At 45.5% G+C, this 27479-nt stretch overlaps 1 protein-coding gene across 1 annotated transcript; it reads right to left on the bottom strand.

The window, feature by feature from the left end:
- Window positions 1–583: 583 nt before the first annotated feature.
- LOC142585324 (nose resistant to fluoxetine protein 6-like) lies at window positions 584–27177 on the bottom strand. Its single transcript, XM_075696050.1, has 7 exons — window positions 27017–27177; window positions 24247–24343; window positions 22442–22610; window positions 19708–19790; window positions 18376–18498; window positions 14456–14900; window positions 584–1212 (listed from the first exon to the last, which is right to left on the bottom strand). Exons 1-7 carry the CDS (start codon window positions 27132–27134, stop codon window positions 835–837), a joined length of 1413 nt encoding a protein of 470 aa, XP_075552165.1. The 5' UTR covers window positions 27135–27177; the 3' UTR covers window positions 584–834.
- Between the last annotated feature and the right edge of the window lie 302 nt (window positions 27178–27479).

The raw sequence follows: 27479 nt of genomic DNA on the forward strand, positions 1-27479 counted from the left end.
GGTGCACAATAGATAGCCTATAGCCACAATAGCCTATATTGTTAGGTGGCAGTATTATTTGCATTTACACGATGTATGCACCAGCCACTGACTAGAGACTGTATTATTAGGTGACAGTATCATTTGTATTTTTGAGACTTTCTTCTACAGTGTTGTGGCGTTATCTAACTTGTATAATGTATGTACCGTGTGTTTTTTACGTCATAATGTTACTGTGAAAACGTTTTTTGGCAAGTTCTGGTGCTTGCACGAGAAGGTTGTTTGATATGTAATATTGAACCCATTCGTTATACCCATTCAAGAGCTAAGGAGTAGCCGGCGCCTTAAATTGTGCTTCAACATCTCCTTATATTATATCAATGAAAGAAAATGTTTATTTAAAAGGTTGAAAACGTACTGAGGGGCGCTTTAAAGTATTGTTTGCAAAATCAAAAAGAACGCCACTGCATTCTTTTTTAAACCAAATTTGCAGCAATGCAGCAAACTAGCCGTAAATGAATCCCATGTCACTAAAATTTTATTGAATACTTTATTTTCAACAAGAAAAAAAAATTAAACGAGTACCTATCTGCACAAAGGAAATCTGTACATTGCACAAACGATCAATACACACACCACATTGCTATTCGTCAGTAAAATATTTACATCTCTGAACAACACAGCAAGGATTCACACCAACTTGCGAAGCACCTTCAAGTCGCGTCGCGAGCGCATGCGCTTCTCTGCGCGTAGCGTGGCATGGAGTCATGCTAGCCGAAGTGCTTGCGTGCGCTAGCCTGCATAACATTGCGTGAGCCAAGCGCGTTATGCGCAGTAATACCAGCAATCGTTCGCTCAGAATTTTATGGAGATCACGGCAACATCAGCCTGCGAGTCTTTGTCGCTTATATCGTTTTCCCAAGCTGCATTGACCTGACCGTTAAGATGGATGCCGTTGCCAGAGCGTTTAGTCACGTCGGGAAATCCGTTTGCAAGCTGATGCGTCGAAGGAGAAAACTCGAGGTTCGTGCTGGCTATGCTCTTGGGAACAGCCTGGATGGCCTTGAGATCTTGAGCATTGCCCTTGATTTTTGAGGCACTTTGGTTTCCATGCTTCGGCATTACTTTTTGGAAGGCCGTGTTGTCTAGTCCAGCCACCGGGCACTCAATGAAGAGGTAGACGACGATGGCAAACCCGTACGACATGATGACCAAAGCTAAATATATCTGGGTCTGTGAAAAGAAAAAAAAAGGAAAAAAGGGAGAGAGTGAGATCAAGGTGGCGCACGACACTGAATTATTGCACAAAGCATATTACGCTTTGCATAGCCTAGTACGCTTGTCTAAGCGTTGCACGCATAGCCACAAGTGTTCAAACTCGAGACATGAAGGCTGAGGCTTGTTGAAATGCTAACTGCAATTGACTGTGCAAGGTGCTAATTTGTGTCGGCTCGCTTAGCTAAGGTTACTTGCTTTCTGCCTCAACAGCAGTAGCGGAATGGCCAACGTGAAAAATGAAATCCAAATTATGCAGATCCAATGGACATCTTGGAATCTACGTGAAGCGAAGTTTTTGTGAAGCGGTTAGTCTAATGCCATAAATCTGCCTATTTCATTCGTGCGTTTTCTTGGAGTAAAGGAAACTGACGCGTGCGCTATGTGCTCTCCCGTACACGCCATCGCAATGTGCGACACATGCTGTGGTCATCTCAAAGAGCTATAGCTGGCCTCGGCACTGTACAAGCGTAAATGGCCTAATGGTTAGAGCATCGGCCTGCGGTGATGGGGGATAGGGGCTCCTTACCGTAATGGAGGACGTAATTAATTGTTTTTTTTGTAAGAGCTAGTTCGCGATACAGCAGCACTGAGGAGGTCACGGTCAGGAAAGTGCGGGATGGTTCGCGAAGAAAGCTTCGACTTCACATTTTCAGAACTGGATTTTTCGGGTCCGGTTGCTCTAACGAACCTGTTCGTGCTGCAGAGGCTAGTTAAATATTGTACCTATATGTGCTCAGCTGCGGCAATCGTGATACCTTCGAAAGTTACAACCATGAAATTTAAGACGACTCAAGCGACAACATCGACGGCAGCAGAGCTCGCTGCGCTCTTTACCGCCCTTCATGACATCGGTGATGGACCGCCACACAAGTGGACGATCTTCTACGATTCAAAGACGGTGCTGCAGTCTCTACTGTCACCTTTACAACGCGGACCGCACGAACAGCTAGTATTTCAGATTGCAGACACGATGCACCCTATAAGTGATGCAGGCCATGAAATAACCTTCCAATGGCTTCCAAGTCACTGCGGGATTATCGGCAATGAATGGGCCGATCAAGCTGCCCGTTCAGCCCATACTGAGGACTACCATGTACCACGTTCTAGGACTGACGCAGCACAGAAGCTCTGCCTGCTTGCTCGCCAGGGTATCTCGTCGCAATGGAATGAGCCACATTTCAGGAATTCCCGACTATACTCCCTTGATCCCACATTAAGTCTTCGAATCCCATCAAAGCTTCGCCGTGGAGAGACCACGGTGAAGGTTTTGTATCGGCTTTTGTATCGACTGTGGTTGGGCGCTGCTTTTACCAAAGCCTATGCGTTCCGCATAGGGATGGCCGACATCTCAACCTGTGACCACTGCGGCCATGAAGAATCGACTGGCCATATTTTGTGCCACTGCCCGCAGTACAGTCCACATAGAGAATCCCTTCGCCATGACCTCAACCAGCTGGACGACCGACCACTATCGGAAGAAGTAATTCTACACCATCGACAAGACCTAACGTCAAAGAAGGCCGTGGAAGTGCTACTGCGCTTCTTGCGATCTACCGGCCTTTGTGAATGTCTCTAACTGGAACGCCCTTTGTGTGTGTGCATTTTTAACCCTTTCTTCTCGGTCCTCTTTCTAACCCCTATCTCCCAACCCCAATATAGGGTAGCAAACGGGAGACTAATATCTGATTAACCTCCCTGTCTTTCCTCTTCATCTCTCTCCCTCCTCTCTCTCTGTACCTATAGGTGAATGGTTGCTGCGTGCAGGATAGGGTTGCTGGCTAAAAAGGCGATATATTTGGCCCGTATTGTCGTCTAATGCATGCGACCAAGAAATATAGGACACACGCACAGAGAGGTTCAATTGCGTTGTTATGTTTTGTTATTCAGTCAACAATAACATGCTTCTTAACTGATCCTCAGGCATGTGTGTGCTTGTGCATTCAAAATTCTTTGATATTATGCTTGCTATGCAAAGACGCATGTCATGCTGCTAGCTATATTGAGATGTCCGCCGTTTTGAATGCAGTCTTTTTTTGTCAGTTGATGCAATTTTAGTCTACAAAAAAACTAATTATTCCAACTCACTTCAACTACTGAACGGACGGCTTAAATTGAGCAAAGCGGCGTTGTCTTTACTGGGCTTTCTTTTTCTAGTAAACCATGGGGGACGTTGTTCTGGTGATTCTGACTGAATGGTTTGCTGTTGTGTAGGTCTTATACAATCCTCTATTAACGCAGAAAGTTGAGGCGCAAGTTGGGCAATGTATCGTGCGCCCATTTTCCGTTATTGTTTTTTTAATCTGCTCTATTCAGCTGCCTGACAAGAACTGCCCTTCGAATTCTACGTAGCTTAGGCAACCTTGGAATTCTGTAAATGTGTTGAGAATGCAGAAAGTGTTCGTTATTGTTCCCCCCTACTACTACTACTACTACTACTACTACGACTACGACTACGACTACGACTACTAGCTAACTAACTAACTAACTAACTACTAGCCTGGGTATTCTACAAATGTGTTGGAAATTCTGAAAGTGTTCGTTATTGTTCTCTCGTCCTGTACTCTACTACTCACCGCAGTGGCTTAGTGGCTATGGCGTTGCGCTAATCGCGAGGTCGCGGGTTCAAAACGCGTCCGCAGCGGCCGCATTCCGATAGCTGCAAAATGTTAAAACGTCCGTGGGGCATTGGGTGCACTTTAAAGAACTCCAAGGGGTCAGCATTAATGAGGAGTCCCTCACTACTGCGTGCCTCATAATCATATTATGTTTTTGGCACGTAAAACCCTACAATTTTCTAATTATTTGGTACTGCTGCAATTACTACTACTACTACTGCTACTACTACTACTACTACTACTACTACTACTACTACTACTACTACTACTACTACTACTACTACTACTACTACTACAACCGCCACAACTACGTATTTATTACATGCTTACTTCCTACTATGTTTCTTTGTGCCTCTGCATGAGAATTTCATCGAAAAACTTATCTTGTGGTTCTTTGGTTCCAGAATGCAGTAAAACGTTCATGTAGTGGCCGGTGGCTCAGATAGGAAATAGCGATAGTGATGGGCGGATGATACAAATACAATTACTACTTGTCTTCAGTCTTCCCTCTGCTGAATCTCGTGTTCTAACTATACCTTCAGATACCTGGCACTGCATTGCATTTTTCCGCCAAATGTGAATATTACAACGGTGATTCCCAGTAACCAGAATAGTAAACCGCGACTGCACTCCTCTTGTCTTCTTTTATGCGACATGCTTAACCGTTTTGATAGGCGTTCTAAGCATAGCGGTCTACCGATTAAATAGGCCACTAGCATTGTTTCGTTAATTAGCCGTCAGCTTAACGAAGCGTTTGGCGCCGAAACAGTCGTACCTGAAGTTTCACACTTAAGGGCATTGCTAAGGTTAAGAAACGACTTCGGACACTTTCCTTTTGAAAAGGTATCTCTCCACGAAAAAGGGAGTTAAGAAGCGAATGTAGCTTTGCAATGCTACATTGTAATGTAATAAATAAAGAACCGCATAATAAATTTAGTTTATCCCTCATAGTCCATAGTCAGTTTTGAACCTGGCTAGCAATAGGGTATAGTGAAAGCGCGCAGCATTATTGTAGTTAGCGCATTTGCACGGAATCATGCTGGCAGCAGAAAAGCATGTTAGGCCATAAACACGTTCGTAGGGCTTAACCTTGTATGCTCTCCAAGGCGCGAAAGTTCGTCTTGCACGCATTTGACAACACTGGTAGACTGTTACGTAGGAGTCCGAGAAACAATACCCTGTACAGCTGCATCATTACACCAGTGTACACCAGTTTTTCCCGCAGAGAAATTTGAAGACCTGAGCAATGGCAACTAACTTCTTCAGATAGACGCGGTGAGGGCTCCACGAGAGGTTGCGGTCAATGATGACGCCCAGAAAGCGATGCGTCTTAACATAGGATACAGCTTGACCATTGATGGAAACAGGATACAATGACATTTGTTTGCGCGTAAAACCAAGTAATGCGCACTTTTCAGTAGACACGCTGAGGCCTTGTTCTCGGAGATAAGATGCCGTCATGGTTGCCGCCCGCTGAAGCCTGGCTCTTAGCTGAGGGCGAGTCACCGCAGAGGCCCAGATACAAATGTCGTTGGCGTATATCGAGACATGAACTGTCTGTGACAGGTACTCCGCTAGTCCTACCAGGACGAGGTTGAACAAAATAGGGCTCAACACTCCACCTTGCGGCACACCACGGCAGGTGTAACGGTCTGAAGTTGGGCCGTCTTCGGTCTCTAAGAAAAAGCGCCTCTCAGTCAAAAAGTCCCGAATCTATCGCTATATCCGGCCACCAACTCCAACAGGCTCAAGTGAGTTCAGTATGGCCTCATGGGAGACGTCATATGCTCCTTTATATCTAGAAAAAGTGCTGCAGATAGGCGCTTGAGGCTTTTTTGATTTTGGACCCCGGTTACGATGTCAATGACGTTGTCGATGGACGAGCGACCTCAACGAAAGCCTTTCATGGCGTCCGGGTAGATGTTGAATCGTTCTAGGTACCATTCCAAGCGAACAAGAATCACTCTTTCCATCACTTTACCGACGCAGCTCGAAAGCGCAATCGGACGATATGATGAGAGCTGAAGCGGAGACTTTCCAGGTTTCAGAATGGGGATCAAGCGGCTCGATTTACATTGTTTAGGAACGGCGCCGTTCTGCCAAGTCTCATTGTAGTAGTTGAGCAGCTCATCACGTGCGTCACGTCCAAGGTGGCATGGGGCAGCATACGTGATGCCATCAGGTCCTGGTGACAAAGAACAGCTGCAGGTCGCCAACGCAGCATCGAGCTCTTCGAGTGAAAATAGCACGTTCATTTCTGGTACACTGGCTCAGGGATGTCATTTAATGCTGCGTCAGTATTGATGGCCACGGACCCAGCAACCCGTGCACAGAACTCTTCAGCCACTTGAAGTTCAGAGCGGAGTTGGTAGAGGGCCAGAGCAGCAAAGGGCTTCCTTTGATGCGGAGAGGAGTGAATACCCCTAACCGTTCTCCATATGTGCGAGAGCGATTTTCGGGGATCAAGCGACTGACAGAAAGTTTTCCATCGCTTATCTTCCAATTTATCCATGCAACGCTGGACTTTCTTTTGTATGCGTCGTGAAGCCCTCAGAACCAAGACGGACTTCGTGCGCCGATACCTCCTCTCCACCTGTCGGCGTGCCTCATGCAGCCTCTCCAGTTCCATGTCCAAGTCTGTTCGCCTTGCTGACCTTGTAAGCGAGCAGATGGATGTTTTAAATGCCTCTGCGATTGCTTATTGGATAGTGTGTGAAAGGCCTTCCCGACATGTGTTATCCATATCCTTCTTAAACTTTGACCAATCAACTGTACGCAAGACAGTAGAGGAGCGTTGCTCAACTCCTCTAATTTTATGTATTTTGGAATATGGTCGCTTCCATGTGTTCCTATGTCCGTAAACCATTGGACGCTCGAGGCAAAGCGCCGCGACACCAAAGTTAAGTCTAAGTAGCTACTATAGGTCGTGCCTCGCAGAAAAGTGGTGCTGCCGTCATTCACACAGCACAAATCATGGTCGGCAGCAAAGGAGGCAAGACTCCTGCCTTTGGAGTCAATATAATCCAGACACATGTAGCTGTCGACTCTCTCAGAGCGCACATTCGCCATCTGTCAAGGATCCCCGACCATCATTTGGCCTCCGTACAAGCCGAGAGACCTCAAGTGACCTTTTCACGAGTGATTAGCGCTCATAAAGAGTGCATACCGACATCTTTTGCACCGGCGGCGAAGCCTTCATCTCCCCGTGGTGCCTGCGACAGCCTAAAGTGAGTTTTGCTATTCCTGGAATTATAAAAAAGTCCAATCATCCAGCGCCGGCTCTGAAACAACTTACGCTCCTATTACTGCACCAGACGTATCATGACCCCATTCATATATACCGATGGTTCGACCTCACCTACCAGCTCAACTGCCGCGTTCGTCGTTCCAGCTAGACAGGTTACAGTTAGATTCAAATTGTTACACATAACTACATCTACGTCGGCAGAACTTGCAGCTCTCCATGCCGCTACGACGTACATCACCGAACAGCCAACAAAGAAGTGGGTCGTATTTTGTGATACCAAGGCAGCTCCTCCCAGTGTAAAATCTGCGGTACATCACAGGGCTTACGAGCAGATGATATCTGACATCAGGGAAGTGCACCACCAAGCTCTGGAAAGAGGACACCACATTGTATTTCAATGGATTCCTGCTCGCTGTGGCATCGTCGGCAACAACCTAGCTGACAAGGCTGCCCAGTGTGCGCACGAAGATACCAAGATGCATCCAACACCTTTGGCGAGGTCGGACGCTGCCAGGGAACTTCGCCTACTTGCACGCAAGAAGTCACAAGATCTCTGGATTTCAAGTGCCTTTAATTGAAGATTACGCAAACTGGACCCCACGCTACGGCTACAACTACCATCTAGCCTTTCCCGCGGCGAAACAACCTTGCTGTGCCGCTTGTGGTTGGGAGCGGCGTTCACGAACGCATTTTCCTATCGGTTGGGAATGGCCGAGAGCCCGATGTGCGATTCTTGAGGGTGCGAGGAGACCATCGAGCACCTATTGTGTACCTGCCCCCGCTACGATGTACAACGCCTCTCTCTGCGGGAAACTTTGCACCGACTGGACTTAAGATCGTTCACTGAGTTAAAGATACTCGAACCGTGGCCACACCCGTCACTGGCACGAAAAGCGAATCGTGCATTAGTGCAATACTTGAAGTGCACCGGTTTAAGAGACCGTTTATAGTGTCCTTGTGTATGGTGTCCCTCCTACACGTACTCAGTGCTTACTCTCTCCCTTTCTTCCTCTTTCTATTCTCCTTTCCCCCACCCCCAGTGTATTGTAGCAAATCGGATGCTGTTCTGGTTGACCTCCCTGCCTTTCCTATCCCTGTTCTCTCTCTCTCCCTGTCTCTCTAGCGTCCAACTCATCGCCAGCTGTGCGTCAATGACATTACAATATGAAGAATCTGCAATATCTGTGTTCTGTCTTTGTATCATATTAAAGCACACCGTGGAATCGGCGGTGGGTAGAGTGAAAACTAAATACACTATACTAATGGGCGATTTTAATGCCAAGGTAGGCAAGAAGCAGGCTGGAGACAAGGCAGTGGGGGAATATGGCATAGGCACTAGGAATAGCAGGGGAGAGTTATTAGTAGAGTTTGCGGAACAGAATAATATGAGGATAATGAATACCTTCTTCCGCAAGCGGGATAGCCGAAAGTGGACGTGGAGGAGCCCGAACGGCGAGACTAGAAATGAAATAGACTTCATACTCTGCGCTAACCCTGGCATCATACAAGATGTGGACGTGCTCGGCAAGGTGCGCTGCAGTGACCACAGGATGGTAAGAACTCGAATTAGCCTAGACCTGAGGAGGGAACGGAAGAAACTGGTACATAAGAAGCCGATCAATGAGTTAGCGGTAAGAGGGAAAATAGAGGAATTCCAGATCAAGCTACAGAACAGGTATTCAGCTTTAACTCAGGAAGAGGACCTTAGTGTTGAAGCAATGAACGACAATCTTGTGGGCATCATTAAGGAGTGTGCAATGGAAGTCGGTGGTAACTCCGCTAGGCAGGATACCAGCAAACTATCGCAGGAGACGAAAGATCTGATCAAGAAACGCCAATGTATGAAAGCATCTAACCCTACAGCTAGAATAGAACTGGCAGAATTTCGAAGTTAATCAACAAGCGTAAGACAGCTGACATAAGGAAGCATAATATGGATAGAATTGAACATGCTCTCAGGAGCGGAGGAAGCCTAAAAACAGTGAAGAAGAAACTAGGAATTGGCAAGAATCAGATGTATGCGTTAAGAGACAAAGCCGGCAATATCATTACTAATATGGATGAGATAGTTCAAGTGGCTGAGGAGTTCTATAGAGATTTATACAGTACCAGTGGCACCCACGACGATAATGGAAGAGAAAATAGTCTAGAGGAATTCGAAATCCCGAAGGTAACGCCGGAAGAAGTAAAGAAAGCCTTAGGAGATATGCAAAGGGGGAAGGCAGCTGGGGAGGATCAGGTAACAGCAGATTTGTTGAAGGATGGTGGACAGATTGTTCTAGAGAAACTGGCCACCCTGTATACGCAATGCCTCATGACCTCGAGCGTACCGGAATCTTGGAAGAACGCTAACATAATCCTAATCCATAAGAAAGGGGACGCCAAAGACTTGAAAAATTATAGACCGATCAGCTTACTGTCCGTTGCCTACAAAGTATTTACTAAGGTAATTGCAAATAGAATCAGGAACACCTTAGACTTCTGTCAACCAAAGGACCAGGCAGGATTCCGTAAAGGCTACTCAACAATAGACCATATTCACACTATCAATCAAGTGATAGAGAAATGTGCAGAATATAACCAACCCTTATATATAGCTTTCATTGATTACGAGAAAGCGTTTGATTCAGTCGAAACCTCAGCAGTCATGGAGGCATTACGGAATCAGGGTGTAGATGAGCCATATGTAAAAATACTGGAAAATATCTATAGCGGCTCCACAGCCACCGTAGTCCTCCATAAAACAAGCAACAAAATCCCAATAAAGAAAGGCGTCAGGCAGGGAGATACGATATCTCCAATGCTATTCACAGCGTGTTTACAGGAGGTATTCAGAGACCTGGATTGGGAAGAATTGGGGATAAAAGTTAATGGAGAATACCTTAGTAACTTGTGATTCGCTGATGATATTGCCTTGCTTAGTAACTCAGGGGACCAATTGCAATGCATGCTCACTGACCTGGAGAGGCAAAGCAGAAGAGTGGGTCTAAAAATTAATATGCAGAAAACTAAAGTAATGCTTAACAGTCTCGGGAGAGAACAGCAATTTACAATAGGCAGCGAGGCACTGGAAGTCGTAAGGGAATACATCTACTTACGGCAGGTAGTGACGGCGGATCCGGATCATGAGACGGAAATAATCAGAAGAATAAGAATGGGCTGGAGTGCGTTTGGCAGGCAGTCCCAAATCATGAACAGCAGGTTGCCGTTATCCCTCAAGAGAAAAGTATATAATAGCTGTGTCTTACCAGTACTCACCTACGGGGCAGAAACCTGGAGGCTTACGAAAAGGGTTCTACTCAAATTGAGGACGACACAACGAGCTATGGAAAGAAGAATGATAGGTGTAACGTTAAGGGATAAGAAAAGAGCAGATTGGGTGAGGGAACAAACGCGAGTTAATGACATCTTAGTTGAAATCAAGAAAAAGAAATGGGCATGGGCAGGACATGTAATGAGGAGGGAAGATAACCGATGGTCATTAAGGGTTAGGGACTGGATCCCAAGGGAAGGGAAGCGTAGCAGGGGGCGGCAGAAAGTTAGGTGGGCGGATGAGATTAAGAAGTTTGCAGGGGCGGCATGGCCACAATTAGTACATGACCGGGGTTGTTGGAGAAGTATGGGAGAGGCCTTTGCCCTGCAGTGGGCGTAACCAGGCTGATGATGATGATGATGATGAAAGCACACCTATGCTTTACTGTAATTTATTACAGTTCTTCGAAATAATGGATGAAATACACAATGCTTGCTTAAAGATAATGCTAGTAGAGCAAGTGTTGGTTCTTTCTCTTGCGCAGCTGGCTACTCATGGAGCCTCTGAGAGGTCGACGTTCTTGACCAATCGAAAGTTACGTGCTTTCTTAACTAACAGGACCTTCGACTTGCGGAAATGAATGTAGAGCTAGAGGTGGCGCATCTGGAGGATGCATGTATACTTCCGCTGCCTTTTCTTATTGAAATGAAATTAAAAGGAAGAGACGTAGTCACCTTATAATAGTGACGGCTACTCCTTTTCGCATAGCGGAAACAACAATATTATATATATATATATATATATATATATATATATATATATATATATATATATATATATATATATATATATATATATATATATATATATATATATATAAGACAATGAAAAGAAACCGCGTGATAGGGTCAGAAATACCCGCCGTGGTTGCTCAGTGGCTATGGTGTTGGGCTGCTGAGCACGAGGTCGCGGGATCGAATCCCGGCCACGGCGGCCGCATTTCGATGGGGGCGAAATGCGAAAACACCCGTGTGCTTAGATTTAGGTGCACGTTAAAGAACCCCAGGTGGTCAAAATTTCCGGAGTCCTCCACTACGGCGTGCCTCATAATCAGAAAGTGGTTTTGGCACGTAAAACCCCAAATATTATATTATTAGGGTCAGAAATCCGCAGCGCACAGTCCTATACGCCCATGAACATAACAATAGAGAGTTTTAGGTTAGGGGATGCAAGCGGCTTGCGTACACAAGAACTAGGGGCCACGTTACTGCGCATGCGCAGACCCCTACGTCTGTGTGTGTGCATGCGCAGTAGCGTCGCCCCTAGTTCTCGCGTACCCTAGCCGCTTACGTCCCCTAATCTAAAGCTCTCTAATATAGAAGTCAAATGCAAGTTGCACCATAAGGAATTTGTAAACAAAGCCACAAACATACATAAACAGCCGGAATGTATACTGCGATGAGCATATAAACAGATGAGGAATTACACAGAGTTAAACTAATGCACGCACAGAATACAAAAGAAGCATAACACGTAATATGCATGCACTAATAATTAAAAATATTAGAAGCGAGTTATAGTAACATTGTGTGACTATTGAGTGCAATATCTAGTACTTTTTAAGGATGCCTGTCCCTTCGTAAAGATGTTCAAGTGCGTTCAATGCTTTTCGCTGTGCTATTTTTGATTACCATGGGCCCAGCAATTTTGCGAGTGAGAATGGCAGGTGAGGATCAATGGAGTGTAGCTCTTGTTCTAGTTGCCGTCTTTGCATCGCATATATGGGACATTCGAGGAGCAGATGGATGGTGTTAGGCTGCTGAGCACGAGGTCGCGGGATCGAATCCCGGCTACGGTGGCTGCATTTCGATGGGGGCGAAATGCGAAAACACCCGTGTGCTTAGATTTAGGTGCACGTTAAAGAACCCCAGGTGTTCGAAATTTCCGGAGTCTTCCACTACGGCGTGCCTCATAATCAGAAAGTGGTTTTGGCACGTAAAACCCCATAATTAATTAATTAAGGAACAGATGGCGAACATCCTCATCGTCGTGGCCACAGGAGCAAGCCGGGGAATGAGCCCGTTTTATGTGACATAGAAAATGTTTGGTGTATGCTGTCCCAAGGCGCAGTCGATGAATTAGTGTATCGGTATACTTTTCGAAAGCTCCACAGCCAGCTGGTATTTCAGTTGAGGGTCCACTTCGTAAAGAATGAATTCCTTACTATATTCATTAAACCAGGTTGGCATACACAAGTCCTTCTTTAGTACTCTCAATATGCGTTTCGTCTCCATTGGTGATAAATGGATGAGTTGAATTTCTGCATTTTTATGGACCGATTTTGCCAGCGAGTCCGCTAATTCGTTGCTGCTATACCAGCATGTCCCGGGACTCGCGGTAATATCCCTTTATGTTTTCTTTCATTAGCCTGAGTTAAACTGTTCAGTACTGCGTATATCACAAGAAGCCAACAAACACTGGCATCAAGGACAACATAGGGAAATTACTTATGTTTAATAAACGAAATAAAGAAACGATAAATTAATGGAAATGAAAGTGGATGAAAAAAACAACTTGCCGCAGGTGGGGAACGATCCCACAACCTAAGCATTTCGCGTTCGATGCTCTACCAATTGAGCTACCGCGGCGCCGTTTCCCCATCCACTTACGTGGGTACTCATGTTTCCTAGTATAACCGTAGGGAGGGTTAGCCAGCGCCACGACCCACAGACCTTGGCGGCAGATGTAGCATATCCTTTCTGCCGCAGGCGTCACGAGAACGTGATCTTTTTGGGTGAAGGCAACCGGTCAATAAACCCACACATGCTACCTGAAGGCATCAGTATTGCGGAATTCGAGACCCTCGTGGGTCTCGATCCCACAACCTTTGAAGATTGTGGGATCGTTCCCCACCTGCGGCAAGCTCTTTCTTCATCCACTTTGATTTTCAATAATTTATTGTTTCTTTATTTCATTTATTAAGCACAAGTAATTTCCCCTATGTTGTTCTTGGTGTCAGTGTTGGCTTCTTATGATAAGATCTGTAGCAAGGCTTTTGAAGGGAGTACATTATGATACCGGAGGGGCCAAGGGCATTTATTAACCTCCAGATTTTCGGTAAGGGAGTGAAGGGGGTAAGTGACGTACATAACTCACGCCATCGTTGCTGTCCCAATTTTTGCATGTCCTGGTTAGATTTTCGGTATGCAGCTTGACTGTCTCGATAATCTTCAAGCCGTCCGTAACGACGAAATCGACGCTCTGCTTTCCGTCTAACTGTTCGGAGTTGTTCATAGTCTGCGTCGACACTGTACTGCCCTTCCGGAACAGTTGTGTATCGCGTAGCCCCGGAGTAATTACGAAGTACCGATGACATGAACGTGTCCAGGTCATCTACTTGGTTCACTAACGCAGAATTGTATTCTCGAAATAGTTTCCAATTAGTACGTTTAGTTGCTGTAGGAGATCTTGCCGGGTGATAAGAGGATGCGCTATGAGAATTGGGTAGTGGTCACTACCCCGTGCCTCATAATCTGTGCCCAATCTAATACCGCGCGTAAGGTCAGGGGAGGCTATAGTAAAATCAAGACCCAACTAGAGTAATTGTAGCCTCTTAAAAATGTAATCGATCCATCATTAAGCACAGCAAGGCCGTTGCTTCATTTGATGCCATGTTATAAGCGGCTTCTGTGCTTCTCTTGTTATACTTCGGTATTGCGGTTGCGGTTTTTTTTTTTTACACTCCATCACGTTTTCCTCATCCCGCTGTTTTTTCCTCGACCGTGCGCAAGCCATAGAAACCGTCCTGAGAAAGACTTTGTTCTCTTTTAATGACTAATAATTATGTCACACTCTCTCTGTCAGCGCTCACCTTATTGTATTCTCCTTTGCTGCTGTTGTTTTGAAAAAGCTTGCCCTTGGAACTATATGAACATATATATGCACTAGTCGAAAATACGTTGCCTCACATATGAGCCCTATCTGCCTTCCCTAATTCCACATTCCCAAACAAGCCTCCAGCCATCATTTTAATACACTTTTTTTCTGACCTTCCAGTGAAAAAAAAAAAAGAAACCAACTCACGTGTAGGAACGGCTGCTGACTGGTTAGCTCTCGCCCCAGTACAGTCGTGGAGCCCAGTACGAGGAGATGCACCAGGTAGAGCGCGAACGACAGCCTTCCCAGCGGATACATGATGGGCCAGGCGAGGATCTTGGTGACGAAGCCTCCACGGCCCGTTGCGCAGGCGTACATGACCCACGCGATGCCCAGCGCCCAGGAGACGCGGTGCAAACCCCCGTAGAAAGCCGACTCAAGCCTTTCCGGCTGGCGGCCGACCGTCCACGTCCGCACGCCAAGCAGCGCGGCCAGCGCGAGGACAGCGGCCACGGCCCAGGCAGCGCCCTGGACGAGTCGCGACAGCCGATGTCGCCGCGCCGCCAGGACGCCGAAAATCACGCCCACGAATAAAGTGGCGGCGTGCGCGTGCGGCTTGATGTAGATCTCGGTCTGCACATCAGATATCCTCCTGCGCGTTCAGGGCGGCGCGAAATGTCAGAGGAGCGGACACAGTAAACATCTTTACACCCTTAAGCTTTGCCCCTTGGCTAACAGCCTTACCTGCAAGGCTGTAAAAGTTGTATTCTACACGACCGCGAGCTAAAATTACAGATGTGACGAGAAAAGCCGTAGTTTTAAAACTGTACATTAACTTGGACCACCTGCTTCGCACCCATGTATCTGACACGAGAGGTTTGACAGCGATAGCGATCCAAGTTAATTTAATGCATTTTTCGTGTAATCTGTCACTACTATCAGCATTTTTACTTGCAATAAAAAAGTCACCAAATGTGAAAACTTGTCCACATCAATGATTCAATCTTACCCTTTAAATGTGAGGGTATTAGCCCGAACGGCACTCTTACGAGTGTGTAAAGCTTTACTGTGCACGTCGTACTTCGCTCTGTCAACCTAAAGCCCACCATGTCACTGATGCGGCAGAAGAGAGGGAACACTGATACACCATTTAGTGACAGATAGTGGAACCTTTTCAGTTTGACAAGCCAGAAAAGTTCTCTTCCGAAGCTGGAGCCAGCTAGCGCACTCTTGTTAGGCCAATGTTAGACACGTTGTACTGATAACATCACCCTTTTGGACCACCACCAGATACATTATGCAAATTCATATGGCACACAAATCATGGTCGACACGTTAGTTCACATGTCAAGGAGATAAATCAGAAGCAAGTCGAAATTTTCTGTCGTTAGAAAAGAACATATTGCCGTATTTTGAAGGGCGTTGCTGTCATAGGGACAGAAAATTTCGGTCTTCGCGAGATAAATTTCTGCAGTGCCATCGAGACGTCCTGTAGGCGCAGTGGTTTTGATTGTGCCGCAGCTACAGCACTTTCTGTCGTAATCCTAAAGGCTTGCTCTATCGTGACTACAGAAAACTTGGTCACCGCGACAAGACGCCCTAAGCACAGAAGAAGACTTGTCGTGTTTTGGGGCATTTTCTATCGGGTTTATCGATTTGGTTAGGTTGATAAAATATAGAATGGGCTATTTGGCACGGATCGTAGCATACCATTAACGGCACCGAGAAAAAAAATTTAACAAAAAATGACAATCTCTTTTGATAAAGCTTACTAAAATATTAAGGTGAAAGTTACCCTCACATGTTACTCTCTCTCACAAGAGGGTGCTCAGGGGCCCTATGACGTAAAACTATTCCAATATATTTTTATTCCAATCTCCTGACGTCAAATTTGCGTAACCGTCGACGCAAGCATCGGGCTGTCACCCGCAGGGTTGTCTGAACAGACCAATCAAACGCTCTCCTCGTTCATAGGCGGTCACTTGTGTTTACTTGACAAACGAATAACATTGCCTACACTGAGCGGCTTGTCTTACCTAATTGGCTCACAAGAGGCTAGGATAACGCTCAAATGGAGAGGGATTCGATGGGGCTGAACCACTGCACTGAAATGAGATAACCGGATGAAAAGGGTGGTGCCGGCGTCAGCGATTGGTCCGCTTTCCCTTACTTAGCTTGCGGTGGCTCGTCGACAATCGCGGAGGCATGCAAAGGAAGCTTAAGAATGAAACTAAAAGGGATCGTCAGCAAAGAATAGTTGGCAGAATGAGGTCGTAAACGTCTCGAAAGGGCTCGAAAACCTTACACGGATACGCAAAAGGCAAATAAACTCATGCTCTCCGGCAGGTGCGAGTAGCCTTTGCCTTAACGATCGGCGGCAGCCATCTTTTATTCCTTTCGGAACGGGGCAGCCTCCGGCTATTCAGAAGAAAATTCAGTTTTTTTCGGAATATTAATGCATCTTCAACGCGTACACGTCACTTTGACGCGATGAGTTCTTGCGGTTTTGGGACGTCGCGTGAGAGGCTGGTGAAGTGGGTGCAGGCCGAAAACTTTTGACCAATAGCCGAGGGGTAATGGAGAAAAAGCGTGGAATGAGAAATAACTATTTTTCTTTTGTTCGGTCAAATCATGCATAATCACTGTGTGCACGTCATATCAGATGGGGAGCTATCGCGGTTTTCGTGACGTCGCGTGACAGAGAGGTGAAGTGGGAATGGTCCAAAAAATGTTTTTGGCCAATTGCGGAGGGCTGATTGCAGAATTGGAATACAAAAGTTCGGAATAGTTTTACGTTATAGCGCCCTAGTATTGCATAAATATCACTGTAGCACTGTAGCGTTCTAATAGTTTCGACGCTAGGCTTTAGTTCTGTGCGAAGCACTCGCTAATCAGTGCGTTTAGCTCGCCGCATGTGCGCCAGACTGCATAATATGCTCCTAATATTCTGTCACTTATATTGAGTAGCCGTGGTAAAGTGGTTAATACGATTGGCTCGATCGTCACCGAAAGGTCATGGGGTTTGAACCCCGCCCGGAGACAAGCTTTTCTTCTTTTCTGCCCCGCGGTGTTCTGCGATGACGGACAAACCAACTGAAGGAACGTCACTACGAGAGAAGCCGTTTCTGAAATAGAATTGCTACTGACATTAACCCTGTGATGCCGAAACACAGTTACACATCAAGATAATTAGATGACCTTGTTCACCTTTGTTTGTGGCCATGGAAAGTGCATTTGCACACACACAAAAAAAACACAGACAGAATGAAATGGTATTTACGTTATTATCTGACTAGTACCGTAATTATTTGCAATTGCTTTGCTGAACTATCCACAATTGCAAACCCGCTCTTATAGTAGCGTGTCAAAAACGCTGCTATAGTGTATGCGTTGTTTCCCGCGCCTAAATAAACAAAAGAAAAGAAAATTGAGGCATCAACAAAGCGTAGCATATGTGATATATTCGTACTCCAGGGTTAAAACGGAATACAAAACACTAAAGAAGACAGGTGCTCGATGCTTTAAGCACTCAGTGCCACCGCAGTAAACACCGACATTGCATGTTTCCCCGGTGTTCTCTTTCTCTCTGTGTGTTTTTTGGCTTCTTTTACCCTGGGTGCTAAAAAAACCACGTAAAGAAGGCCGGAGGATAGCGACATGTTTCAGCAGCCAGAAGTACGTCGTCCTGTACTTCTCAAGACGACTGCTTGGTAGGGAGTATTGTATTTGCGATATGTGTTCTGAATATTGATAACAATGTTTACTTTCGAAGCTGTAGAACTTTTCATTCGAGGACATTTCTGCGCTTATGAATCAAAACGTATTTCCCCATGCTGCGAATGTGAGATATTTCTGCTTCGCAACCGTAAACGAACACCCGGTAGGCACTAAAAGAAAAAAAGAACTCCCAGGAAAAAGGATAGAAACTGCTAATAAAGCAGAAAAATAGAACATTCTGCAATCTGCACCGAGACCTAGCGCATATAAATGCGACTCCGACGCCGGAAAGAGTGTCTAGGGTATAAAATTGCGCGATATAATTTGCTGGCAAAATGCCCCTTCAAAAACTGTGTTGTCACGCGGCACATGTTCTGCGTTTCACCAGGGAACGTGCCTCGGACACTCACTTCATGTCGGTGGTTACGATGAGGCCGAATGGCAGTGCGTCAATGACGTAAGTCTGTATCAGAGTGGCCAGTGACGAGGCAACAACAATGACGCCCATTAGCCACATGCACGCCTTAGGCCACCTGAAAAAAAGAAAAGTGACACAAAATTATTACAGTCGGCAATGAATAAAACGCAATAATGTGAGTGCGGGGTCTTTAGGAGTATACATTGTTACCTATTCTGACCTGCTCAAATGTTTATTTCCGGATGTTACTTTGCTACGCGTGATAGGTGTTTGAATAAGCTGCATTGGTCATTTTTGTTGAAGCGATTAGGAAAATGGGGCCAGTCAAGATGCCTGACGTGCCGCTTTTACCTTGCCTTCCTCATCACTTATTGCACACCGTATATGTGGGAGAAATAAAGTCAAAGGCCTACTGCGTCGCGTCAGGATGGTCCGCGACCGAACGGAATTTTCTCAGTCGAATTGTTGGCTATCGTAATTGGGCCACTGCGCGAGCGTCAACTATTAAACACAACCACCGTTAGGCTTCTACAGCTGAACTATATTTCCACTTGGCAGCATGGTTCTGGAGTGGGCCGTGGGTCTTGTCGATAAGTGACCATACGCTTATCAGTGACATGCCGACATTTTTTTTGCGAACTTGATAAAACTAGGCTGAGTCAATGGCTAATATTTCTTGCAGGGACAAAAGGGTATCTGATTTCGGCTTCGCACCTACTTAGTGCTTAGTGCTCCTCTCGTTTATTATTGATGTACCGAAGGCACAGATCATGGCTGCGGTGGGCAGCATCGACAAGGACGTGCTACCGTGCTTGTGTTAGAGGAATTATGTGGTAACACGAGCGGGCAGCGAAAAACTGTTCTCATATTGAGCACTTGTTGGTTGAGGGCACAGCCTCGAGTTTCTCTTTTAGCTATAAGTGTCTCAGAAGCTTACGTTCCATTCTACATCTGCAATGAGTCTAAATCGAAAATATCATTTTTGGTAGCTCTGCACTTTAGATAACTAAAAAAAAAAGAAATGCAACGTTCGCGTTGCCGAAGTGCATGGTTAACCGTGTTCTGGCTGACAAGTTACAACAGTTCCACCCGAGCTACTTCATATTTATTTCTGGTTTGCTTTCATCTGCACATTCCTGAGCACTGTGTTCCGTTTCGTTGCATATACAAATCAGAGCGTGGTCAACACATTATCTTTATATTTTTTTAAATGTTAATTAGGGCGCGGAATCCTATTTCAGCAATAGAATTAATAGGTGTGCCAAAATAGGCACAGAAGTTCAGTCACAAAAAAAACACAGATAATGCTTGATTGTCTACTTACTTAGGCATTATGGCAGCCAAGATGATGGTGCTGATGATTGCAAGTTGGTAGTCAACGGCAACGTACCAGAAATGAGGTACGCACTGCGCGAGAAGAAGAGGAAGGTTACGACTTAGATTCGCCGACAGTAATACCATTTAAACCAGGAGCTGTGTCCGACCTGAACATCTTTTCGTAAGCGTTGTAAATAGCCAGCTATTCGAGTGTGCTTTGTTACAGTAACAATATGCACAAATATAAACCACTCAAAGCTTTGGCGCAAAGCTACATGCCTCTAACGATGTGTCAGGAATTGGCAATACTGCGTTGAGACGTATGGCGCATCTCTCGGGGAAAGGATGTTAAGTGGCATTGCTGGATAAACTCACCCTCACCTAAGTAGCTTCCGGCTGCAGTTCTTGCAAAAAAAGTCGCAGTTTCGCCCGAAAGCGAAGCATCGATTGTGATAGCAAATTAGTGGACAGCTAGCTATACGAACAAAAGTGAAAAATGTGCGATTTGGTATGGAAGCATGGCTGAATTCTGAGCGCGAACTATTGCCACACAAGCTAAGGCTTAACCTTACAAGGGTTGAGGATTGGGCGAGTTGATATTGCATTCTAAAACAGGTACAGCGCAACATAGAAAGCAAGAGACAAGCCGAGCCGGCCAGCTGAAGGAACAGAGCGCTCTGTTCCTTCATCTGGCCGGCTCGGCTTGTCTCTTCCTTTCTATGTTGCGTTGTACTAGTTTTAGAAGGCTTAACCTTAGCCTTAGCTTGTGTCCCAGTAGTTCGCGCTGTGAATTTGCTATACGAAGTGAGGATAGTAGTTTTATCGGCCGTATAAGCTTGTAAACATAGGCACACTAACTAAATAACAAGCATGGTGTCACACGCGCACAAGCAAACATGAACACATCTCGCTCGATGAGCGTACAAACGCGTTATCAAAACGCTGGAGTGAGTAAGCGCGGTAGCAGCAGCGAATGAATTGACCTTCGTGCTGCGTCTCGAACCAATGCGAACTTTCTGACCACCTTGGAGGAATGGGAGACGCTGCTGCGTTTGACGTACCCGGCAAGGCAGACGATCGCCCCTGACCGGGCCGCCCACGTCATGGAACTCCATGAACTCACAAACGCGTTGTGCAGTGGGATGGTGAGGGAACCCTGGGACCTACGTGCTCGAATCCCTTGGTCAAATAACGTTCTTTCTAGCGGCGAAAACAGAGCGCGCTGCGAATTCTGTTCCCGTCGCAGAGGGTTTACAAGATACAGCTGCCCGGGCGGGCGCGCGAATAAAACGCACCCCGGTATTCTTGCGTGCGACGGAAGACGGCGCGCTTCCTCCCCGCTTTCCTCGATTGCGTGCGCGAGATTGAGCAGCGATCGTTGGCTCACCCTCGCACGCTTTCACTCGCACCTACAGCACACTGCGCGCAGCGACGATTTTATCACCCTTGTACTTTATACGGAACCTTACGGCGACGGCGACGGCAGAAATGCACCTGGAGGGTCCATATAATTGCTATCGCAATAAATACTGATACAGGCGTGCTCCGAGGGACTACATCAAAATGACTTAAAATTCGAGATCATTTGCGTCCCATTTACGGTGCACCCATCGTAATTTAAGCTACGCCTTTGGAAAATATGTCAGCAATCCACGCTTAATTAAACTTATTGCTGAACCGGCGCGACGGTTCCCCTGCTGTATGGCGTTCGGCTGCTGAGTACGAGGTCACGGGTTGGATTCGCGGCCACGCCGGCCGCATTTGATAGCTGCGGGATGCAAGAACGCGTGTGTACTTACATTCAGATGCACGTCAAACAGTGTCACGTCATTAGAATTCATCTGAAGCCCACGAGTCCGGCGTCCCTTATAATCCATTCAGCAGTTCAAGACCGTTAATTCCCATGCTTTCATTCTGAGAACCATTGCTGCACTGTTCGTAAAGACCAAGCTTGCGCATTTCAGAGTACTTTATTATGCTTAATTACCCCATGAGTTATTTACTGAGGACTAATTACCTAACCTTACGAGTATTAACTTTTTCGTTTGGATAAGAAAATCGCAGACGTCACGGGAAACAAGATTCGAGTGAATGCAACGCACTTCCTTGCGTGTAGTCTTCTGCTTTGACTGGAGAGTGCTCGAAACGGTGCGAAATTACTCTTAAGCGGTGGGATCGCGCGTCTCGTAGGCCTCGCCTTCAGACATGCTGCGGGAAACTAAACTGGTTATTGGTTTGACAGGACGACTCCATCGAAGCGACTTGGTGTCGATTATGCTTCCCACCATTGTAGCTCCTAGCAGGTGATGAGGCTGCAATTCAGAATCACACGTGTTACTTCTCTACACCGATAAGCTGACTAGAAAAGTGGATGTATTACAAAACATCTATCGCCAGTTACCAAAATTAATCACCCCGCTGTCGCTGAGATAGAGCTGTCAGGCCAGCCAGAGTCGGGTTAGCTTATTTCCAAGCCGCCTGAGATCATGCATAATTTTTGCTAGTCTGCATGAAAAAATAATTGTGTTAAACTTTTCTCGTGCGCTGTATACTATAAGATAAAGATAAATACAACCAGAAAGTGGGCATGACAGGTTTCTGATTGCTGTCTCGGAATATGGGCTGCTACACAGAGGCGGGAAGTGCCTTATGTACGGAACCAAACTTCGGAACTGCTGCTTTCGTGTGCTTTCTTTGTGCTGAGTGCGGTGTTGATTTATTTCGGCACTGCAGCTGCTCACCAAGTCCCCGAAGCGCTCGACGTAGTTTTGTGTCATTGTGAACATCTTCCACCAGTTCTTGTCACAGGGGTCTTCGAACGAATGCCTGTGTTCTCTCATCATCGGACCGTCAATCACAGCCGGTAGGATGTAGATGAAGCCCATGACTGCCGCCATTGGCACAATCAGCCTGCGAGCAATTCCATTGAGACCGTCAGTGAGGGGTCTACGCACCGCTTTCTCGTGCATTGATTCACGCGAGCTGTTCTCTCACTAGATATTGTCGCTCTGGTTATGCCGCACCTTATACGGTGTTAACTTTTCACACGAATAAATCAACTTTTCAACTGATAGGATCACAACAAGCCGAAGCTCAAATAATGCTACAATGGCACTAAATATTGTGGAAAGGCCAGTAACTTTGCACGTTACTTGCATGTGCACGTTAGAACAGTTTCAGCCGTATATTGAGAAGCTTGGAGCAAGAAGAAGGCGTATGAAAAAAAGAGAGAGGGAGAGAAAGAAAGATAGATGGGAAGAGAGATAGAGCAGCGTAACTATAAGGCTCACCGGATGTAACGTCTGAAGAGTGCCACGATGATAACGAAGATTGGTGACATTTTCAGTCGCGGAGATTTCATTACCAGGTAGCCTGAGAGAAATCCCCTGAAATAAGAAGGCCAGTAAGCTTTGTCACTTGGTGCGTATGTGCCTTCAGACTCATTAAGGAAGCCGCGCTGTAAGGCGAAACATTCTGTCCGTTATTGCGTTCGTTCGTCCATCATTCTCCATGAATATCGCCTTTTTTATGTGTTAGTATATTGTTGGTAATTCAGAGAATGCTGATTATGGTAACTGTACCCTTTTTTTAGTGTAGGCTTAAAACAATCCTCAGTGATGAAGTGTGCAGTAGTTGCACTAGAATATTATCGTATTCACACAACCTTTCATATCAGTTACTTCTAAGCTATACGCTGCTCATGCTGTTGTAGTTGTTTACTGCCATTACTACAACAAAATGGAAAGAAACCATATGAAATGTCACTGACGCGAGAAACTCATCATTGTGTTTGGAATGGGATTAAAAATGAACATCACTTCAATTTTATGGTATTATTTACAGGTACTGAGCAAGTGATTGCCCACTAGAATATTACGCAGAACTTTGACAGCTTGTTTCTGTTAATGCGGACACAATTCATGTAGTCTTATGCAAATTTAGCTAGCGTTCTCTAGTCCGGGCCGATTCGCTTGTTTTCGCACGGAAGGACGCTTCATGATTAGCCACTACTTTGGCTATAGCAAAGTTTACTGTCGTGTCTGGTAGTTAACGAAGACAGCCCATTCGTGGAGGGTTTTTTGCGTGCGAACAAGTTATTCAATTAAGTCCTTAATTAGACACCGCGCCTTAGTAGCTTTTCTAGCAATATCTATGCACGATCGTTCAAAAGTGCATCTTTGTTAGGATGCAAGATAAGGTGGACAAATAACTTTTGTGGTAATAAGTAATTGCAGCGAAAGCAGCAACGCACTACTGACTGGCTACAGACAGCATGCAGAAAAGACTATTTATCGGATCAGTTAAAAGTTTTTCATAAGTATGCATTGTTTATCGTACGGGCTGTGTGATGGGCTGTCGGCCACAATTTTTGAATAGTGAATTAATAAGGTGAACAAATGTCATACACATGTAAGTTTTTTAACACATAGTGATTATTGTATACAAATTTTTTCCCGCATTATTGGGGCACATCACTGCGTATAATGCAGCACAATAGTTACCAACAATATTCAACAAGACAAAATTCTCAAACTGAAATCCTTACGTGATGACGAGGAAGGTCTCAACCGCCATAAACGAGTTCACTTGGACAGTAAAGGGGAAGTCCTCCCTAATCCTCTTTAGAAAGCCTATGCTGTCAGCTGCAAAAGAAAATTGCGATGATTTGGTGTTATATGATTCCTTTCCGTCTGAAACTTAGCATTTCCGGCTGCAAGCATTTATGTTACGTAATGCGATTGAGCCTTTAGTTTTCATAATTCGCCCCTGTGTTGCTTTCGGACGTTAAATCAATCAGCCAACAAACAAACAAACAAACAAACAAACAAACAAACAAACAAACAAATAAATAAATAAATAAATAAATAAATAAATATTGTACCTGCAACTGTTTGTTTTGTGGACCAGTGAGTTTTTTTCCCGCAGTCCTTACTGTAGTGTTATTCCACGTAGCCGTAAGGGGTTTTTCTCTCCCTCCTCACTGCGGCCAAGTCGCAATCTCTTTTGAATAAATAAGTTTTGTTTTGGCTCTACTATACGGTAGGTTGCTTAGTAATTGATTTGTACGTTTCATGCTCTATGTCCTCGTCACTACAGTTATGAAAATCTTTTTTTAAATGTGCTCCTCGGTTCTCCTTTAGAATAAAACTGCGCGACATTCTTGGCCCGAGGCAAAACACTGCTTCCTGGCAGCGTGAACCGAAATGATTTTAAACATTTCTGAGAACTACGGGCCGTAATCAGACTTTAGGATCAGTTCGAGCCTGTGCGTATCGACAGATATACCGGGTGTCCCAACTATCATGCACCAAGATTTAAAAATAAGCAAATGGCACGTCGTAGCTGGACAAAAGCAACGCAGTGTTGTTTGACGTCGCTTGGAGATACTGAGATTATTTTTTGCATCACGCTTAACTACATAATTAGTCTTAAGTAATTAATCAGCTTCTCAAATATTATAATTTGATGAACAGTGTCAACGAGAAAATTGTAGAGCAACGTGAAGAACTTCTGATACAGCCTTCTATTGCCGAATACGTGCTACATAAAAGTGTTTTTACGAGCGTGAAAGAAGCCCGCGAATACATGCAAAGTGCCTCGAGCGGCCAGTCGCGCGGCAATTTTGCGTGCATTTGCGAGCTTCTTTCACGCTCGAGAAAACACTTTTATGTAGCACCTATTGGGCAACAGAAAGCTGTATCGGGTGTTTTTCATGTTGCTCTACAATTTTCTCATTCACACTGTTCATCGAATTACGATATTTGAGGCGTTGATTAACTAATTAAGACTAATTATGTAGTTAAGCGGCATGCAAAACATAATCTCAGTATCTCCAAGCCACGGGAAACAACATTACGCTGCTTTTGTCCAGCTACGTGGTATTCGCATATTTTTAAATCTTGGGGCAGGATTGTTGGGACACCCTGTATTGGCCGCTTGTATGTTTGTCTGATAACTGTTTACATCTTAGTTTTCACTCAACACCTGTAGTAGAATGCAATGAGCGTTAGTGAGGCAAACATTTCCTGCTTTCATTAAAAAATATTTCTTTTTCTCCTCGGCCATTGCCTCTATAAGGCCTGTAGTGCGTTTTTAATAAATAAAACATGTAGTATTACATTCATACTCTACGTCACGTCGCGATGTATTCTGCTTTAATATTTCATAGATTTCACGAACGACGTTAGCAATGCCTTTCACACACGACCGATAAATGTGCTAAATCCTCCCAAATATGGCACATACAAAGGAAAAAAAGAATGCACAATTTCGCCCGAAAGGCGAAGCATCGATTGCGATAGCAAATTAGTGGAGAGCTATACGAAGTAAGGAAAGTAGTTTTATAAGCCGTATAAACTTGTAAACATAGGCATACTAGCTAAATTCACAAGCATGCGGTCATGCGCGCACAAGTAAACATGAACAAATCTCACTCGATGCTCGCGAAACTCTCCTCCTCTTTCCCCTCCTTCCTTCTTTTTTCGTCACGTGTGAACACGGCATATATATGCAGATTCGAAACGAATAAAATCAGTTGATAGTTTGCGCTCTTTCCGTCTTCCTCGTTCTTTTCCTGTGTTCGTTATTTATTCCTAACATAGCCATGCAATAACTCCTGCAGTAAGTTTTAAACTACTCGCTGTCAAAAGGCTGCATTTTAGTACCATTCGAAATGTGTCCAAATCCCCAGTCGCTTTGAACATAGCTAATGAACTCGGGCGAGTTGGTGGTAATTCAAGTTTCAGCGCCAGTGTCGTGTTCTTCTTTTCCTTCGTCTTTTCTGTTTTGCGCTGTTAATTTCCGAAACATAGCTATGAGGTGGTGTTAAAATTCTTGAGCCGTGCCTTCACGTGGCGACTTCTATCATCGGCTCCAAAGCAACGTGCCATTCCTCACGTTTTTGTGCTACCTCATACGCCCACAGGTGTAAGGCACCCATATAGGCACGCACAGGTATTTTCGCATGAACACAAGTGCTGCGAGGTGCAGGGGCGGCTTACGCCTCCATAGTTGCTCAGGCAGGGGCATTAGTATCTGTGACGGACGTTGGCTGAACCTTGGGGCTCTCGCGCCATCTTGCACTAAGCTTGGCACTACAAAAAAAAAAACTTTATGTAAGCTATCAACGCTGTTTACTCGCTGTACAAGATCAACGATGCGATGGCTGCATTAATACACGCCCGCAAGAGGAAGCAAGAAGAGGACAGGCGTCAAGTTTATGTGGGGACCCATTCGAAGGCCAGAAGCTCCTGCCGCTTTCGTAGGCGGACTAGCCTCGCTGACCGGGCTCGAGTGTGCGAGTCCTGGGTACTCACAGCTGGCGTGCACGTCCCGGACCATGTGGCTGTGACCCAGTACGACCCAAGTGGCGGAGAAGACACGCATGCCATGCACGAAGCCCAGGTCGTTGGAGTAGTCACCCCAGTTGGGCATGTCCACCAGTTTCGTGAAGCCTTTCCGGAGTGAGAACGACGTCACGATACTGGAAAGGTAGCCTGCGCGACAAATTATTCTTACTTGGAAGACGTCGTACGGTCGTAAGAAAACAACACACGGAAAGTGTTTCGTGCAACCTCTATATTTTTTTGTTGTTGTCACCTGACCATGCACAGAAGCCGGGATGGAAGTAAGTAAGGCATAAAAATAAAGTCTATACATGGCTGGACTTCATGCGGATGCCATGGCTTTGTATACAGGCAACCTGATTCGGGAAGGAATCCCAGCTGGTAGCCATCAAATGCACGAAACCAAGGAAGTTATCATTGAGCACTAGTGTTT

Source organism: Dermacentor variabilis, chromosome 1 (assembly GCF_050947875.1).
Source record: "Dermacentor variabilis isolate Ectoservices chromosome 1, ASM5094787v1, whole genome shotgun sequence".
Lineage (NCBI taxonomy): Eukaryota > Metazoa > Arthropoda > Arachnida > Ixodida > Ixodidae > Dermacentor > Dermacentor variabilis.

Coding starts and splice junctions, on each gene's coding strand:
- LOC142585324 (XM_075696050.1), bottom strand. CDS start 27,134: ATGCCCAACTGGGGTGACTACTCCAACGACCTGGGCTTCGTGCATGGC. Junction 24,344..27,016: donor CCGGGACGTGCACGCCAGCT/GTGAGTACCCAG, acceptor TTTCTTTTGCAG/CTGACAGCATAGGCTTTCTA. Junction 19,791..22,441: donor TCGAGCGCTTCGGGGACTTG/GTGAGCAGCTGC, acceptor CTTCTCGCGCAG/TGCGTACCTCATTTCTGGTA.